This window comes from Anoplolepis gracilipes, chromosome 3 (genome assembly GCF_047496725.1).
Source record: "Anoplolepis gracilipes chromosome 3, ASM4749672v1, whole genome shotgun sequence".
Lineage (NCBI taxonomy): Eukaryota > Metazoa > Arthropoda > Insecta > Hymenoptera > Formicidae > Anoplolepis > Anoplolepis gracilipes.
In genome coordinates this window covers 10,428,081-10,449,294 of record NC_132972.1, presented here as the reverse complement: position 1 = coordinate 10,449,294, position 21,214 = coordinate 10,428,081, and the positions used below count along the sequence as shown (strand labels likewise).

Below are 21,214 nucleotides of genomic sequence, written 5' to 3'. Positions count from 1 at the left end.
AATACACATCGCACCATTAAGACGGAAGCGGGTCTTTTCGATGCAACCAGTTGCATTCTCAAACACTTGTAGCGATACGATTAAGATTTCTCGAGACGAGTATTCAAAAAGGATAACAGAATAATGATCAAGTTAATTATTCGAAGAAAATTCTGCCAAAATGATTAAAAAAGATTATTACAAAGGAAAATATACGATAATAACCGATAGACTTGAGAAAATTAATCGAACATGATATTCGATAATTTAATATTATACTGAAATATATAAATTATATATATAAATAATTATATAAATTTAATATTATAATCAATCAATAAATATGTATAATTCATGTCAATGACAAAATTCTTAATAATTACATATATAATTTAAAAATTTTTTACAATGATTTATATTTTGTTATGTTATTTATGGAGAGAAACTTATTTTTTAATTATTTGGAATACATACATACTTGTAATAGGGATAGAGTAATACTTTATTGATACATTTTGAGTTTAAATATATGTTCATTGTAAATATTACATTATGTACGTTCGGAATTTATCTGGTGAGGGCTAAACAGGCGTATATCCTTTAATCGAACGTGACTAGTTGTTTACAGGCTGCTAACTAAATATATATAGCGATAATATATTTATTCGCATATATTTGACATGTTTTCGCTTACATATATTCTCTAAGTCTCTTTTTGACCCATATTGCGTGCCCATTTCCAGCGGTTTCTTATCTCTTGTTTTTCTAAGGAAGAAAACACGTATGAGAAAAATGACGAAGATTAATAAACTCGCTAATTTATTTCTTACTTATTTCGAATCCAAATAAATATTTGTTCGTGACAATTTTATTATAATTTTTAGATAAATAGCGCGTATTACCACTTATATGACTATCTTTAGCCATATCAGAAATGCTTATGATAAGCGTTGTTTTCATTTACCACGCTATGCGTAGCAAAAGTTTGAACTTTGTTACGTAATGTTTATCTTAGAAGACGAGGGAGAAACTGTATTTAGCTATAAAGCTATGATATTAATTTGTTTTTCTCCTACGATGCTTATGTTATTATATTATTATTAAAAATAAACAGAAGCGTGACATTCTTTACAAAAATATTCTTAATATATATTTGCTTGTGTACATGTACATGTATACATGTATCATATTAATATATTAATCATTAAAAAATAGTTTTTTGCAGAAATAATATAAAATAAGATATATAAATCGTTGTAAACAGTTTTTAAATTATATACATATATAGTTATTAAGAATTGTGTCATTTATACGAATTATTATACATATTTATTGCTCGGATAATATGAAATTATCAAATATCACGTTCGATTAATTTTCTCGATTCTATCGCACCGTTATCATCATATGATTCTTTTTTTTTTTTTATATCTTTTAATTATTTTGACTAACTTTCTCGAATAATTAACTTGATGATTTTGTTATTCTTTTAGACACATTTTCCGTCACCCTTGGCTAAATTTTTCACCGGTTAGAATGGAGATGACCGGGTCTTTCAACCCCTAGAAGGGGAGCGCAGGGCACGTCTGTCCCTTACAACTTACAACTGCTCCTCGTTCTTGTTGCACCTAACGGTGCAGCGACACAATGGATGACGCATCCCTTGCTTTCTGACGCGCGCGATCGCCAAGCCAACGCCAATATGCCTCTCGTGAATAAACGCGTGCGAGTGTGCCCTCTCCGGTACCCTACGCGCGCCATTCCAACTGGGTAAACAAGACGAGCCTCTCAAGGACCCGGGGCCGATATTATCGCGCTCGGTAGTAGAGTGCAGTCGGCTCGTAACTCGTAAGCTGCTGTAACGCGCTCGTGGGCGCCGGTATATAAAAGCGGCGTTCCGCCCCGCCATCGGCGCCTGTCTCGCGTGGCGATTTCAAGAGCAAGCATCGTACGAGCACGCACCGTGCACCGTGTCTCCGAGTCTTCGAGTCGTGACCGAGGAAAAACGTGTCGACTTTGCCGCGTTTCTTTCCTACGATATATCACTCTTACACACACGTACGTACACGCGCGAGATCTATGATCGGGTGGAACGGTGAGAGGAACGTGTTACGGAAACGTGGCCACGGTCCGAGAACGGTGTTACCTCGGAGCGCGAGTTTCCCCGCCGGTGGTACATCGGATTTCCAGAACAAGCAGAGAGGTGCGAGGATGTGGCTGAAGGTCCTCCGACAGAACATAACGCATCTGGCCCGCAGGGCGAAAGGTGAGATGGTGTTTTTGTTATTCGACGTGGACGCTCTCGTATTCAAACCTCGAAGCGCATCAAAATAACATTAATGACGTTTGCGTTAATCGGTATCCCCGCTTGAATCGTTAAAGTAATCACAATTGAGCGGACAAATAAATATGCGCTTGCTATTTTTGTCGACATTCGCGCCGCGTCTAAAACTGCAAGCATGCATCTGACAATGAAAACATGCGCGAATGAAAGAAGAAGAGAACAAGGTGTTATTTAAGAATCCGAGAGTTTTAAAGAAAGAAACAAACTTAAATTACGCATTCTTTCATTGAAATAGTAATAATACGTTGACAGTCTTTCAGTGGCTCACGGTTACGATAATATTTAGTACTTTTTACATTTCTTAGCAACCTGTAGTCCATATGTATTTTTCAAAACAGATGTATATAATATTTTTAAGATTTTTACATACCCTCTAGCTTTAAATTATGCTTTTTTTCTGAAAATTTGGTATGCGCGTTTCTAAGCCTGCTATCTCGTGGATATACACTTATTACGTACAGACAACTTTATCTTGAAAAAAATAGCCGTGATTAAAAGGTTAAGGTTGTACACGCGCCTGGGGAGAGGGATGGGGTTTCATCGAGAGAGGCGTGCGCGAAATAAAAGCCGCTTTTTTTATCACGTTGCCTTTGGTCGATAGACGAGCGAGATATCTATCCGCCTCTTCGCTTTTGCTTCGAGCTAACAGGGGGTTATAACTTTCTTTTATAAGAGAGCAATTTGTCGTTTCTCTTGCGAATAGTCATCCGAGTACGCAGTTTCGTACACAACTTTTAATTCTATTAAAGTATCTCTTTTTTATCGCACATATATACGTTTCAATATGTTTCAACGAGCATTTAAACAAACAATTATGTGCTTCTTTAAAAGCTCTCTCAGATTTGTTACGTCAAAGCATATTTTTGTTATTATTTATATTATTTCATGTTATTATTATGTATTGGAAAAATACGTTCAATTATACGTTGTTACATTTCTTATTTTATTATATGTGCGAATGAGATTTTCACGCGATTTAAATTAACATTGTGGTGTCAAAACAAGCTTATGAAATGTTTTACAGATTCGAAGTATATACATAGATTCTAATAAGTAAATATTTTCTATTCTTTCTTTTTTCCACTCTGTCATATGTTATAAGAGGAATGGATTATTCTTTCAATGTCGATACTCGAGTTACGTTTGTTAGATGCCAGAATTTGGAAATAAATTTTTTAGTGTGATTTGTTTTACATAACAATATGAAAGAAAGATTTTGAATCATTTTAATAAATCGAACACATCAAAATCGCATAAATCGAAGTACACGTAATGACACGTGATGTTCTTTGAAATCAAAATAAGTTGCTTATTTCTTCCTCCACTTAACATTTATCCTCTAACATGAATTGCATTGTACATCTAATCTAATTGTAAGAAAAAGGTGCGAATGACGTCCACATGTCCATACACGGATGTATATATTTTCATATTTCATTGTTTTCTTAGTAAAAAAAAAAAGGAAAATATTATTTCGACGAACCTTGCCTCGCAATAAACGATACGTTGATTTATTTCATATACGTACAAACATCAATTTTGTTCTTTGACAAATCTTATGATGTTTGTGAACATCACGTGTCATTACATAGGTATACTTCGACTTATGCGATTTTGACGTGCTCGATCTATTAAAATGATTCAAAATCTTTCTTTCACATTGTTATGCAAAACAAATCACACTAAAAAGTTGATTTCAAAATTCTGGCATCTAGCAAACGTAACTCGAGTATCGACATTGAAAGAATAATTAAGTTATTTAAATTTTAATATGCAGAGGAATCAAAGGATTAAAATCTCATCAAATGCAAGGAAATATTTACTGCTATTTTTTAATCATAAATTATTGATGAGGATTACATCGATGAATTTAGCCATATGACCTAAACTCATACTTACGTTATTCGTGCAAAGGTACCTAGATACTTACAATAGAAGTGGATCGAAGAAGGTGCTCGACCTCAGTCCAGGGACGTCTTAAAGATATTAAATGCTTGTGAGCTGGTAACACAATGCGTATTGCACATTACATATAATGAATGAGTGAAAGCTATTGCTAACATTTGAACTAATCTATGTAAATAAATAAGTAGACTTTCTCGAATAATCATATATTCTAAAGATCCTATTGTCTTCGGGTATTAAATGGATCTATTACAATTTTTATTTATTTTAGAACAGAGAATATTTCTTGTGCATACATTAAAATCATATTTTATGTAAAACAATCTATTCTTTTAACAAAATTATTAACGTCGTCCTATTATATAGCTAGATAATTGAACTTAATAATTTAGGAAACTTAGAGCTAAAATGAGAGAAATTTAGTGATTTGTTGACTGTCTTATAATTCGCGTGAGTGATAGAAAATCGGGAGATACTTTCAAGGTTGAAAAAAAAATAATATATCTCTCTTTGAATTTTTCTATGATTATGTACGCTTAAAAGATCGTCTTCTCGTGCTGGGATAAAATCACGAAGGAATAATTCACGTTCTCAAAATTGGCTGGCGCCTAATAAATAAGAGGAAATGTGTTTCTCACTTTTTCGAGGAAAGAAATCGTGCGCAAAGGAATGTCGTGTGTATCATCGACATGCGTCTGTCGTCGCGATCAAGGATGAGTCATCACCCATGTGTATCCGATACTTTTGCATCGTCGGCGGTTGTTAACCCGTTATGCAGAAGCTGCACAATCGGGTATTACATACTTACAATTAGTACACGATTATATGCATGTGCGAACGCAGCTAAATTCACTTATCATGAGCCACTCGGACATTTCGCGAATTTGATTACAACAGAAATCGCGAAATGTCTCTTACATTCTGTTACGTAAGTCGACGATATCTAAGAATCTTTCGCGAATAAGTATTTTTCATCTATGGAATTTGTTTCAATCAGTAAGTATTATTCGGGATAATGTATTGTTGGCTGAAAAATTCCAGTCGGTGGAAAAAACTACAATGGTAAATTCCGGTTTTTACTATCTCGGACGAATTTTATTCAATGAAATAAAACTGGCAAAAACTATGAAAATAACTAATAACATTAAAATATATTTATATAACTTTATGTAAAAAAATATTTTTGTTTCATTTAATTATATTGATCACTATAGTTTAACAAAGAAGAAATTACACAATCTAATAATAAAATTTTTTTAAATCAAATTAATATATGAAATTTTTAAAACAAAAACTTTCAAACTATAAGTAAATGTTATTAAATTTTATATTAATTTTTAGTTCAATAAAAAAAATGTAATAATAATAATTAAAAATTTTTAGCAATATAATCTGGCCCGTATTTACCTTTCAACACCTAACAAAAATTAATTTATTTGCTCTACGTTGATTTCTAATGTGTTATAAATAATCTATTACAGATTTTATTTTAGATAAAGCTTAAATTAGAAGACATTCTTTCAATTGATAAATAACGATAAAAAGTTTGTCTATTTATTTTAACATTTTTAATTTATTTGAACATATTTAAAAATTCATTTTTTTGACGGAAAATACTGGTTTTTATCACTGGCATGTGGATTTTAAAAAATGTTCTGGTATTTTTCTAAAACGATCTATTTTTAACGTGCTAAAGGAAAAATACATTGACTTATTCTGTATTTACATATTCACACATTGTTTTATGTACTTTTCTAATTTAACGTAGATTTACGTACAACGTAATACAAACACTTACACGCTTATCAATGCAAAAAAATTGCTACATTATTCTGAATTTTACGTACTTTTTTCGGAACACCCTGTACAGCGGTTTCTGCATGAGGAGGGCACGCTTGCGCGTCTTTCTAGGTCGCTTCTCCTCTTGCCCTAATAATGAAAATCCTTGACGTATCGGTCGTGTCGAGTACGCCTGCGCAGCGTCTGCTTTTTCGTCGCGCGGGTGCATTTACCCGAGTAAACTCGATCTACTGCACCGAAGGGACAGGTGGGACAGGTGGATAATTTGTTGTTCGACTTTGTTATGTAATTCCGTGATGAATATGCATGACGAGGCGCGGATGGTCACGCGATGGGTATTATTTTAAGAACACGACCTGCGTCACATTTTAAGTTTGTCAACCTCTTTCTCGCTATTTCTCACGAACGTTATTTCTTTTCTCTCTTCTTCTTTCCTTTTCTCCTTCTCTTTTTTTTTATTTTGCAATCGATTTGCTACAAAATATACGTGCTTCTCTAGCTCGCGCGAGATATTCGATGAAACGTGACGATAGTCACGATGGCAAGTTTTCATCGGAGATATGACCTTGATATGATGAGATTCAAAAACACGACGTAGTTATTTGGACATACTGATGTATGGTAGGAAATACTACGTCAAAATATGGCACGTGGATCAGATGCTTTGAGATCCGACGTTTTGAGTTTTAAGGTAAAGCCTAGGGATTATCAACATTATAAAATTGTTATAACATAAAGAAACATATTTATATTGTGATAATATTAGAATATTATTAGAAGATATTAGAATAGAATTACTAGAGGATAATACTAGAATTATTAGAAGAATATTATTAGAAACGATTTTGCGCGTAAAAAGACTAATGAAAAATTTAAGATGATGTAATCAACTGCATCGTAAAAAAATCATAAGCTTCTTTGGTGACTTAAACGCTGCTGATAATAGCAGCCGAGCTTAATGCATCTAAACTTGTCGTTAGCTCTACGTAATAATTAACCAAGCTTATCGCATTACAGACTATTCGCTGAGATATGCTTTTATTCTTTGATATACGGCTTTGACATAATATGACGCAATAATTAAATAATAATTAAATAGTAATTTAGTTAAAATTTATTAGCAAGGCTGATATGTATTATATTATATGTATGTGCGTAGATGTAATTTCACGAGGGATGGGATAAAAGTTTTACAATTTTGTTAATGAAATATTATATTATTACATCCTTGTTGAATTTTCATAGATTGAATTATTAACATAGTTACGTTGTCACATTAAATATTACAATTTAACGCTCGACGTTTGATTAACGATAAAAATATTAATATCATCGCTTTGCTTTATCTAATTGTAAAATTTTAATGATGAATGATAGATTAATAAGTTTTATATATGGTTACAGTTTATATATTAATAAAAAATGCAAAAATAATATACTTATTCGAATACATTAACAATAAGAGTATATTTTAATATATTAACGATTACAGATATATTTATACACATATTTATATGTCACAAATTTTTTTATTAATCGATTTAATATCAAAGTTTTATGATGAACGTATCGATGTCTAATGTTCTCTTATGTATATTAATGTATTATATATTATCCTAAAGACTTACTAGAATCGACTCTTAATGAAATAATCAAAAGATGTTCATCTAATTTTGTATCCCCTTCCACAGATACACACATACATTATTATTGGCTATTATCGAGCCATTAACTTGCTTAGCGATTGCAAATATCTGATCTTTTATCATTTATAGTCAAATCGAATATATGCTAATTGTTAAGATTGTTAAAAGCTCTCTTTTCATCAAAAATTGAATTATTTCCGTGGACGATCAAATTTTCATTTTCACTTTGGCATTGCCGGATATGTAAATATTTCTAAATACTTCTTCGTACGTTATACGTGCATTATTGATATTGACATGCATTCTTCGCCGAGTGGAATGCAGCCTCGATGATCTGAGCGTTCGTCGCGACGACGTGACGGGACAGCCGGTTTCAACGGCTCCTCGATGACTAACCAGCTGGGGAAAGTTGGAGCGGAGTAAAGGGGGATAGCGCCCATTTCTTGCTACTTAACTCTTTCACTGTCGATGACGAATACGTCTGCTCGATTATCCATTCGCGTAGCGAGATAAAAACGAGAGCACTTCCGCCTACTCGATTAAGGAAGAACTGGACCATCTACGAAAGTTAACGAATTTAATATATTTCAGAGATTTATTAATTTGAAATTGCATTTTTAGTCTTAAAATATAAAAATTAATTTGCGAATTAAGTAAAGATTTCTATAGAATATAATTTAAACTCAAAATCATAAATATTATCTTTCATCGAATTAATTTTTTTATAGCGACTGTACCACGATTTTAAAACTGATACAAACATTTATGAAAATAAAAATTTTAATTTTACAACGTCAAATTCAATGTGAAACGTATTAGATTTATTAACTTCTGACATAACTGATCTGTCCAGTTTCTTTTTAAAATAATATCTTTGCAATCTGACACTTTAGTTCTCAAATGATCTTCTTGATGACATCCTGTTGAGATAATAAAAATGTGTGAATTCGAAACTGTTATATGAATCTTTATACTACTTTCTACTTTTCTAATCTTGCAAAATATATTACAACGTTAGATTCTGAAATGCCTTTCAAATAAAGAGAAAGATAGAATTGCAATACTTATTATTTGAAAGACGGTATTAATAAAGTTGTAGAAATTTTATGCCATCTTTTTTTGGATCAATTAAAATTACTCAATAATGAATTTACGATGGGTAGATAAAAATACAATATTTGTTCAATAATTGTGCTCTTATCGATTAATAAAAGATCAGCGTAAAAGATTACGTAAGAAACTCGCCTTATCTTTTCTAAAAGACTATCACGGCTGGCTTACGCAATGTTTAGTATGCAACGAGCATACAAGACTAGCTTTAGTAGTACAAACAAACTGTCCGACAACGATATTACTAATCAATGTGATACCGGTTCTCTCTAAAACGTGGAAAGAATGAATATCGATGTTGCACATGATAAAAATATGCTGTTTTTAGGAAAGATATTCCTCTATTATATATTCATTCCATTCATCTATTTTATTTTTTTTTAAATTATACATGGAAATTTTAAATACTTTAAAAATATAATGTTAAAATATAAATATTTTCAAACGATGGGATTAATAGGATTTTTTCTTTTTTTTCATTGTCAGATTGTAGAAGATTAAATTGTATATTCATTTATTTTATGATTGATGTTTTATTGGGAAATGTATTTTGCGTGTTATTTATGATTGATACGTGTTGTGCATTTTTGTTCAGTTTTTTTCACGTTAAAAGTCTGTGAACAAGCGATAGATTATATTTCTCCACACGATCAAAGATCGTACGAAACTCTGGTAAGCAAAAATAGCGGATGTTATTTGCGAAACTTGTTCTCGTCGTATCAAGCAAAACGCCTCGAGACTATTAGCTTGCACTTTATAATATTTTCAGACTGTTCAGTTTCAAGTACAAACACAAAAATAGTCTATGCGAGAGCAATGATTAATTATCTATCATAATCGTAGTACAAGTTGTGTAAAGAATGCATCGACGCAAATAACGATGTATACACTTGCAGAGATAATATTCATAGCATAAACATACCTTTTATATAATTATAAAAATAGATGGAGTTGTTTCTATTTATTTTAAATCGTTTAAAAATTTTAATGAAAAATTTCAAACTAAAATCATATTCAAATATACATTAATTGAACATTACAAGAGCATTAATATTAGAAGAATTTATCTTTTACTTAATCGCAATAGATTTGATTTTGTCTGCTCTGAAAAAGTTAAAATTATCGTCATTGTTAATCCTCGTTAAAATTAAATCGCTATAAAGTATAAGTGAAAATAAATGCGTACAAAATATTATAAATATAAATTGTGCAGATATATACATATATATATATATATATATATATATATATATATATATATATATATTTAATATTATGAAAATGATTACATTGCTTACAAATCGTGTTGGTTCATAATTTTTAAGGCAGACACTTCGTGACGCTGCGTCGCTCGCAAACTTATTCGAAACTTCTCAAACACACATCGCTCGTCGAAAGAGATGCGTATTAGCGTCCGCCAAGGACGTCGCATCCTTGGAGCCATCTGCGTCTTGTTGGAAAAATATCCGGCCAAGTAACGCGAAATACTTCGCGCGGCAATGTGCCGGCATTTAAGGATATTCTTTTGTCGCAAAAAAAAAAAAAATTCAACTTTCCTTCTAGATTCTCTTTTTGGCATCGCCAGCCGGTGGTTGAAACTTAAAAACTCGATTTCATCTAACTTTTGTACAATCAGAACTTCTTTTATTTCTTTCTTTTTCTTTTAGCAAAGGCAAAAGTCTTCGGTAAAAAAAAAAAGAATATGTATACGCTTTTAGAACAAAAAGTATATTCGGCCAGAAATATAAACGTTCATTACAGATTTTTTGTTTGCAATCTTTTTTTATTTTTCTTTTTACATTCTAACTTGTAAGTCTCGTATTCTAACTATCGTAAAAAATAAACATCGAGGAATCGATTGATATCTGCCTTAAAGTTTAGCAAATCTTGTACTAGATAACTGGTTTTTGTTAATATCAGTTATTTATTATGTATAAACCGTGAGTTATTAATTGACTGAATTTTTGTGTCTTTCTTAAGAAGCATAAAAAGAGAACAGTTATGTTTGCAAAAATAATTATCTACATAATTATTATAAAAATTAGTTTTTAATAATTAAATCTTCATATTATTTCTCTCTCTCTCTCTCTCTCTCTCTCTCTCTCTCTCTCTCTCTCTCTCTCTCTCTCTCTCTCTCTCTCTCTCTCTCTCTCTCTCTCTCTCTCTCTCTCTCCCTCCCTTTGCAATCATTTAATCTTGACATACAACACATTCAGCCGAGCAATAAATAAACAAATGTCATAAATGTCATGAACTAACTCCGGACGATTACCCGGCGGGATTGCCAAGTTTTTTTACGCTAGGTTAAATTAAGCAAACAAACAACTGTAGATACTTTAGTTAAGAAATTTCAGATAAAAATATCCTGAATAAAGAGAAAGAAAAATCTCTCTACATTGTGCGAACAATGCAAGACGCGGTCGACAGACGATGCTAATGTCCGTTTCCGATGCAATTAACGTAACATGTCTGGCGTCTAAGGACAATTTTCCTCAGCTGTGTTAGTAGGTCAAGCTTTACTCGAGCTCGAGCGTTAATTTTGCTGGCACGTCGAGAGTACATTTGCGCATTTTCATGGAGGAGAGAGGCTCTTTCATATCGCGAAGAATAGAAATTTCTCCCTTTATTCCTGCGCATCCTCGCGTGTTCCACCATCGCGCCTCACCGTCTGGACTATTACGTTTTCCAGCAGACGAGAAATTGTCCGTGGGCTTTAATGGAAGCCAGAGGGACCATGGTGATTGTCGTCAGCACGTTCGTTTTCTCTCTCCTTTATCTTGCTTACTCTCGTTCATATATATATATATATATAAAATGAACAACTATGGGGAGCGCGCTGCCGGGGTACGCTATCAATCGTAGGTCGCGGTATTGATTTCAGGGGGAAATGGGGGGAGGGGCGCCCGCCGACCGTAATTCGAGACTCCGCTGCCGTGGCTCCTCGTACCTGCTCGCGACGAGCCTCCTTTTCTCTCTCTCTCTCTCTCTCTCTCTCTCTCTCTCTCTCTTTCGAGATATCGACATAGTAAGAGTACCACAGAAGGGAGGGAGAAGCGCCTTGTCTTCTGCCGAAAAAGTTCAATATTCCTGTCTCGCCGTCGCGTAGAGTTCAACTTGTCTTCGATCCTTGCACGAAGGACTTCTACGCTCATCCGTCTGGCACAAATTTAAATGAGTTCTCTCTTGGAGTACGGTCATGCATTTTAATTCACGGCTGGGTACACATGCACTCGATCGCGCCCGCTTGGTGCACTTGCACCGGCCGAATATACGGGTGTATATAGTAGCATTCATTGTGTATTTGCTCTACATACAATTAATATATTTTACGAGAACTATTGTCTTTATTTGAACGCGAAAAACAAAATATTACCATACAGGATATATATAAAAAATAATATTTAAGAATTTAAAAAATGTCAAGAAAATATTTAATTTCTTAATTATATAATTTATTTCTTAGATACTTTTAATTAACTTCTTATTTAACATTACATTGATTTCAAATGTTATTTGCTTAATGTTAACACAAGAAAGATAGTTATATACTTACTGAAAGACAGGTTAATATTGAACATAAGAGTGTGCGAATTTGTTTTTTTTATTATCATAGTAAGAAAAATTGTCTCGGATAACTGATCTCAATATGTATTCATTATCTACATAACGCACGATAATGTTTCGCTGCACATCATAATAAAGTAGCTCTTTTTAGGGCGGGTCAAGATAACAACATGATTTATAGACTGCTAAGAAAGCAATGTATTATCTCTTAAAATAGATCACACAGCTTCAAAAATATAATCGCGATAAATCCGCAATGTTCTGCAAATCGTTGCTTATTCTTTGTGCGGAGGCCGGTCTTTCATATTTTATTACGTAATCACTGTTTATGATTATAAAAATAGCTGCAGGTGTTTGGTATATAATATTTTTGCTAGAGCGATAATGCGAAGAAAACTTCTTATCTAAGTGAAGGTTTGATCTCTGAGCGATAATCTCTGCAAAAATGAAGAGAAGGAGAAACCTAAAGCTTTTGATTAATATCTTTTGCAGCAAATTGATATCTCTCGCTATCTTAAAAGCTTGTCTTGCAATTAGATTTCATCTGGCGACGTTGCTTTTAGTGCTCTAATTACTCCTCTGATAATTTTCTTTCCTATCAGATTCATCGATATTCAGTACAGTTTGTTGTAATTACAATCTGGTGGTTCACAAAAGAAATATCGCTATTTTATTACATCACCAATTTGTAAATTTTTTTTTTTTTAATTTTGTATTGTTTGGACAAAGATAGTAATTATTGTTTAAACGTGACGTACATTTGAAAACTACATTTATTTGTTATTTTTTAAATAAATGTACACACATATTCTTAATTATTATAACTTTTCCAGCCATACACACAATTAAAGTTTATATACATATACATTATACTTAAAAGTATAGCCAAGTATCTAATGGAAAGTATAAAATTATAATTATCTAGTTTGCATAGTTATATAATATGATTATAATTGTCTAATTACATAACTCTTTAGTGACAGTAATTAAAATGTACATAAAAGTTCATGAAAACAAAAAAATAAAATTATTTTAACATAAGGTTAATGAATAATTTTTTTCGGGTGAACTTTTTTTGTAATAATGTATGCGTTATTATACAAAATATTATACTCGGGTTTATATTTTTAAACGCGTGCAAATTGTACTGGCTTGTTGATGTTGACACCCTTTTTTTACGGGGAAACGAATTCGCTTTGGGATTACGCTACGACGAAACATCTGATGCATACGAATTTTCCGAAGCCTCAGAGAGAATATATGGTATATAAATTAAAAGCGGAATGGGGTAGAGGATAAAGGGAGGGGTCTGGTCGACCCCGTTCCAGATTCCAGCTGAATATTTCCATCGACCGCGTCGATGTTATTTATCGCGTTATCTCGCGAGATTTATGCGTGTCGTTTCACAGAATCTCTTTCGGCATGATTCAGTGATTCCGCGGACGAGGCACGCGTGTTTTTCGCTCCTCGAGGACGCTCGCAATGGATAGAGAAAGTTCCCGTTCGATCGTGTCTGCCGCTGCAAAACTGGAGAAATGAATCGACTGATGACGTTCGGTTCCCTATTTAAGCGATCGGACGACGTTCCATTCAGACTCGAATTTCATGTGGTGGCTAAGTTTAGATATCATGAAATATATATAAATACGATGGCGCACGCGACGTCTTTTACACGGTGGCGCCGTTCGTTAAAAAATAAAGAAAAATATTTCCCGATTTATCAACGCCACAATAATATAATTATAATATAATATAATTATGATTGTATAACATAATTATTTAATATAATATAATTAGATAGAAAATATTACGCTGAATTATTAACTCAATTATTAACTTTAAACGATAACATGCGAATATACTTTGGACTTCTCTTCCAAGAAACACAATCAGCGACACACTATACTACAGACAATGAATGATTCATGCATACTTATATTTACATCTCGCTGTTCGGCTATATGAAATATTAGGCATCGATAATTCGCCCTGGCACGAGTCGCGGACGACAGCGTCAATCAATGCTAATAATCGAGAAACACGGTTTACACGCTCCACGACATGCGTGCGACGTCAATAATTTACGAGATGCGTAATAGACTTCGTTGTCTGTCAGCGAGACTTCATTGTTGAAAACGAATCGTGTGTCTCTCTCATTCCGAGAGCAGAACTTCGTTTGCCACACAAAGGGATGACTTCGACTCGCACCCGGGAATAATCCTTCTCAATGTGCGTTACTTGGATAGCTACCACTTGGCTAAGTTTCTATCAATGCTCGCTTTCAATATACAGATGCATTGTTGTACGAATGGCACACAAAGTTGAACGTGTAAAAAGTCCGATAATTGAGTATTCTCACTTTTAAGTCGCTCTTGTTGAGTGACAATCGACCGTGGTTACGGTAAATAACGGTTACTAATTGCGATGAATGAGCTTACATTTGACGCTTATTTAGCGCCATTGCTTCACAATGGTGTTTCCGCTTATTTGAATCGTTATTGATGTCCGTACCATTGGGAATGAAATTATTGAGATTTTAATGTCGAAAAGTGGAATTGCATAGCCGCGCGGAAATTAAATCCTGATGAGAAGCATATGTTAATCCTGAATAGCTATTGGTATATTAATTCATATATACATATACATATGAGTAGGAAAATTTTTTACAATAATTACCTTTAGTTATAATTAATCACTTTTACATATCGATTTGCTCAAACAAAATCTACTAAATAACAAACGTATGAAATAATGGCTATTTTATTTTAAATTAATGACTTCCTTCTTTTATAAAGTTCTTTTATATAAAGCATAATACTATCAGCAGATAGATTAGAAAAGTTAATTTAATTGTGATTAAACCTGATGATTTATGTAATCGCTGCAACATATCACCGCACTGCAATTTATATAACGTGACATTAAAGTTTTCTTAAAGTTAACCTTAAGCATCGTTTTACGCGAGACACGTGTAAATTTGTATCACATATTAACCCTCTGTCCATTACTCAACTTTTTTTAGAAATTCGTCTTTCAGAATATGCTTATATAACAAAAAAAATATATTGTATAACTTGAGGATATTTTTCTTACATTTGACATTTAAATATCGCCATGTAAATATCGAAATTATAAAATAACTATAAATAATTATAATTATTATGAAATAATTATAAATAGCGAAATGATAAAATTTTGCTTTATCTCTATTGCATGAAAAAAAATTGTTCAGGAAAAGAAATGCGAATCTAGCGGATCGTGCGACCGGTTAATGCGTTAAGAATTACGTGAAAATTTCACGCTAGACGTTAATCCGTAGTACTTGTAAGTATTGAGAGCGGGCGAATGTATCGCGTTGAATGTGTGAATTTGAGTCCCGGGACTTTGACTCGTTGCGATATATGTATATGCGAACCGATTGAGTAATCGCGCATAAGTGTCGGGGGCGACAGTCGCGCTATTATTACCGTATATACAAGCGCGCGTGACGCTTCAACTTCCCCGCGCGCGGAACGAAAACGCTCTCTGCCCTCGTATAATCGACCGTTTTATTAAATATAATAAACCGTTTTTGTGTGCGGCCGCGGCCTCTGAATCACCTCGGCATCCCGACGCAATTAGAGTAATCGCGCGTGTCTGCGCGTATATACGTGCATTGACCGTATTGTTGCGTATATGTTGCAACACGTGTGTAATAATGACGTGTGCATCAAAGAGCATATCTTTTGAGCGAAGGAAAACTCGGACTGACGGACTTTAATCCTTCCGCGAATTTGAAATTCATTTATTTCGGATATCAGTTGCGATAAAAAAAAGAAAAACATTTGCTGACGCGGAATTGATTAAAGTAATTAAATTAAATTTAATATATTTCCGATATTCTTGCCGTGATCAAAGGTATCGAAAAGCAAATACAATTTACATTTAATACATGTGATTTATTATAGTAATTAATCATGCCCAATTATTGTAAACATGCCAATAGCTATATCTGTCTATTAGCTTTTTATATAGAATGCCAACTCAAATATACACAAATGTACGCAGATTTTCTTGCTAATACAAAATATTAAAACATTGATATCAGACACGCAACTATTAATTTTCAAAGAAAAATATAAATATTATCCCGAAGTAGTATGTATACTCTTTTTTAAAATAAAAAATATAAAATGTGTGCAATATATTTATTTATATAAAGTTTTTGAGATTGCTTTCACACCATCCTGAAAAAGAGAGATAATTCTAGTGTACGCAACGTGTACAACACGCGTAGATCGGTTCAATCCGCGTGCGCCACGACGCATGACGCACACGCACACGCACACGCACACGCTCGCATTTACACACCCAGTATGAACGTATCGAGTACAGGTCGATCCCATGAAAATTATTACGCGCGACGCCCACATCCTCGCGAATAATGCACGTGCCGATGGCGCGCGGGGACCGGAAGCTTCTACCATCGACGGAAATATACGCTTGAAACGTATAATATTGCTCCTCGCTACACGATGGAAATATCGTAACCTAACGTTCCCGTATTTATAGCTCGCGGTCTGGTTCACATACCGGTCTGGTTGCGCGAATTCCGCCCTTCAGTCATTTTCCTATGTCATCGCGCGACATAGGCCTTGAACCGAAGAAATGTTCTAACGAGGACTTATTGCCAGATTGATATGAGCTCATATAAACTGTTTGGGTCGCACCTGTTGGGTAAAGCGTTTTACGTTAGACATTAAATTAACGGATAAAGCTACCCCGTCTTTGTACCAGCTGCTGCTTTAATTAAAGTTAACTCTTAATTGTTCTGTACACGCTCTCAATTGTTCACTTTTTTTCATTATATACACCTTTTTCATTATGTTTTTCAAAATCATATTACACGCAAACGTATACTGTACACTGTTACTGGCATTGGTGATACTTTATGTTATTTTGGCGCAATTAATTTCTTCCGTGTATATTTAATCCCATTGTCCATTATAGCTTCCCATTGTTGATTTAATTATAAGCGTTAGCAAAATAAAGGAACACCCGTTACTCAACATTTCAAACAATAGGGAATATTCACCTGCATTGCATATTCACCTGCAAGTTTTATGCATAATTTCTAACTGAATTACGTGATTATATCTTCATTTTAGCGTCACTAACATCTTTCTTTCTAACAATGAAATATGAATAAATAATGAAAGAAAAAACATTTGCATATTGGTGCAGTAACATTTTTTGTTAAGCAAAATTAGGATGATCGTGGTGTCATACGAAATCATTTAAGAAATGACATATCTTAAAATGGAAAAAATAGAATTTTCATTAATCCTGATATTTTTTTAGTAGCATCTCGATGTAAAAATTCCATAACGTCCATTCCGCAAATCTTCGTAGTGGTGACATATTTTTTTTTTTATCGTGTTATTAAAGCTGTCAAATACTATTATTATTATGCATTCTCTATGAAGCATTAGCGTAATGTCTATACTTTCATTTGCATTAATGGCTTACAATGACGTCATACGTGTGCATTATAAATAAATCGTACTGAACCGAGGCATAAGTTCTAATAGAATGTTCTTTGTTTAAGTAAAATTGTTAGGTATTATAACGGATGCATTAACTTGATGCACATACAGTCAGAAACCAGCTTTGATGAGAATTATACAAAGAATACAAACGAGAATTTGTACAAGCGATAAACTTCCAATTCTAAATTTTATTTCAATAACATTTCAAATTCTACTATAACATTTTATTATCAATTTATTGTCGATTTTCCTATTAACGTATCGAATAATTATATATGTATATATAAAGAATGTTCAGCATGTTTGTAAAGAATTCTAAAAATTGTTATTAAAATTAAAATTGGGAGAATTCAGAGATACCTTGGAGAATAAATGATCAAATTCAGCAGCGATCTCTTTCCTTTTTAACAGCGTTCTTAGTGGTTTCATACTCTACTGTCCCCTTTGCCCTTCGGTACAAGGCAAACGAGCTTCTTGCTGGCTTTACAATTTTCCTTATTCGTTTCACATCATGATGCTTATTTCTGTAAATGTCACTATGAAATATATATATATATATATATATATATATATATATATATAATTATTAAATATATGTGTATAGAAAAGTATAATTAGAAGAAAGAAGAAAGGAATTGTACATATACATACACACATACATGTGTATATATATATATATATATATATATATATATATATATATATATTTCCTTTCTTCTTTGATTAATTATATTTTTCTATGTATTTTTTTATTACTGCGATCTTGCCGTTTTATATCGTATTAATTTTACGAACCTCGTTTTCACATTAATGAAAAATGTTTAATGAAATATTAATTTCATATAAAATGTCCAGCCTTTACTATATCGATTATTGATTTTAATTAATAAAAAATTCTTCGCAAATTTAAAATCAATTTAAAATATAATTAAAATTATTACTATATATTAAAGTTATTGCTTGGATATGTTTCATACGATATACATAAATTATTATTATTATTGCTATATTACTTTTTATGAGACATTGGTATTTTAATATTTCTTAATAAATTATGAAATACATTTTATAATTTTTGCGGATTTATTGAAAAGATTACTAAGCAGAAAAATTTATTATATCACGGCACTTTTTAACTATTTAATATCGTTTGAAATATCAGAGATTAGGCAATAATATTTTTAACGTTAATATACATGTGAAAGAGAAATTTGAAAAGTACTGTTAAAAAGCACTATTTTATATATTTAGTTGCATAGTATTTCTAATCCAAGAATATTATAAGAGCTCATTGATATGTTCTACACCGACGTGTTTGATCGATGTAACTTGTGACGTTATTGTGAAGTTATCGACGCTCTAACTTATGTTCAGTATCTGCACAATACACTTATAGACATATCGTTGAGAGCGAGCGAGAGCAAATTGCGTCAAAGTTAATTACACCTTCCTCGTTACGTGCATATTAATCACGCACCAATGAGTCTCGATTCTTAGAATACGTTTGAAGAGACGTCTTTCATAATTACGTTATTAATTAATAACGTTCAGATAATAAATACATAAAGTTGACACGTGACATAATCAATTTGTTTGTTCATGCTTTTTTCGCTTCTGTAATAAAAATGTTTGTGATTTTTGTTTTTCATCGTTATAGCCATGTAAAAATATAAATAATTATATTTTTTAATTAATTATGATTAGAAAGTACAGAGTAATTACTTCATCACACACGACTATATTTAGCTGTTTTTCCCTAATGTTAAAACAAAATGTTTAATACTTCTTTGACATTTTGTTATATTCTTATTGTCGTAGAATTATTTCTATACACAGTGATAAATATTTATATTTAACTAACAAACATGAGAATGATAAACATGATTAATAATGACGAATAATTTATTCTCAAATCTAATATTGCAATTCGAGTGAGAATATTAGTCCTCTTATCATTAATCATTTAATTTAATTCTATATCTAGACGGAATAATTAATAGCAAAGATAGCGTAAAATTATGTCCCGATTGTTACGGCGACACGGTTACATGCAATTTATATGGTAATCGATGTCGACTCGCGATGCATACGCGTTAGTATGTTGCACTTTGCGTTATCTTACTTTATTGCATAAAGAGAATTGTAGTTGAGTTTTCTAAAGAAAAATAACTTTCGAATGGTGGGGGGATGAACAAGCGAGACTTTGTCGCCGATATCTGTCGTCCCATTTTCGATTCCTCTGCACTTAATAATAATGTCAATTTATCCCGCATCTGCGGCTTGAAGCGCGATGATTAATTAATTTCAGGACGATTGTGATCAATTATCGGGGTCGCGTTGCTAATACCGTTTTCCTTCGGCGACGAGCGCGTTTGCGTGTAATTTATGATTTCGCCACCATCGAAACGATTTCACGCTTCAATCAGTTGATAAACAGCAACGTGAAGTTATATCCGTCGTTTCGCGATGATGGATAATTTTCTTGCTGAACACACACGAAGATGTAACAATTTATATGTTAAAGGAAAATTGTTACAAGATACATTGAAATCATTAAATTATAATGTATCACGCGAACTTACTTGTGTGTACGTCATGCAATCTTTACCACAGCATAGCGATATCGTTAAAAGTGAATCTTTCTTTACATCATAAAGCGTACTCTTACAAGATGTATAACAATAATTAAGCGAGAGTCAGTTCAAATCTGCTAATGAAATTGATAATGCGATAAATGAATTATATGCGCAGCTCTCACACATATCTGATAATGTTACTGTGCAAGATGATTATACTGATTAATTCCTGCATTGATGTAAAATATATTTTTTTATGCATATATTTAAATAAATTATCACAAATTATACATATAATACATATTATATTTCATATGGAAAACATGAAACGTTGTTAATTTTAACGTGTCCTTTTATGTAAATGTGAATATATATATTTATCAATAGAGAGTTATTATTAATCTATTAATAGATAGTATTTTTTAAATAATCAGTTTTATATATATATATATACAAAATTAATATTTATACTCTCATTAATCATTTTAATCAAACTTTTGTCAAACTTTTAATTTCAGATTTATTATCGAAATATTTAATATGCTAAATATAATATAAAAATTTTTATAATTAGTCTTATTTATCAATGACACTCGTGTTCAAATTTATATAAGAAATGTATGATTTAACTTTACAATCGCAAAAAAAAAAAACAAACGAGAAAATCAAGTAATTATTAATACCGTAACACGTACAGGTTACATCCACATTTATTTCAAATAGAATAGAATATGGCAGCGTATAGCAGTAGACAGACACTAT

At 32.4% G+C, this 21,214-nt stretch overlaps 1 protein-coding gene across 2 annotated transcripts in view; it reads left to right on the top strand.

The window, feature by feature from the left end:
- Tow (target of wingless) overlaps window positions 1–21,214 on the top strand; it is a 43,607-nt gene that overhangs the window by 9,555 nt on the left and 12,838 nt on the right. The window contains exon 1 of one of the 2 annotated variants that reach the window (XM_072888981.1): window positions 1,688–2,245. The exons of the other annotated variant lie outside the window; for it this stretch is intronic. Coding sequence (XP_072745082.1) covers window positions 2,059–2,245 — 187 coding nt within the window. The 5' untranslated portion in view covers window positions 1,688–2,058. Of the gene's footprint in view, window positions 1–1,687; window positions 2,246–21,214 lie in introns of those variants that run through there. 2 annotated transcript variants of the gene reach the window in all.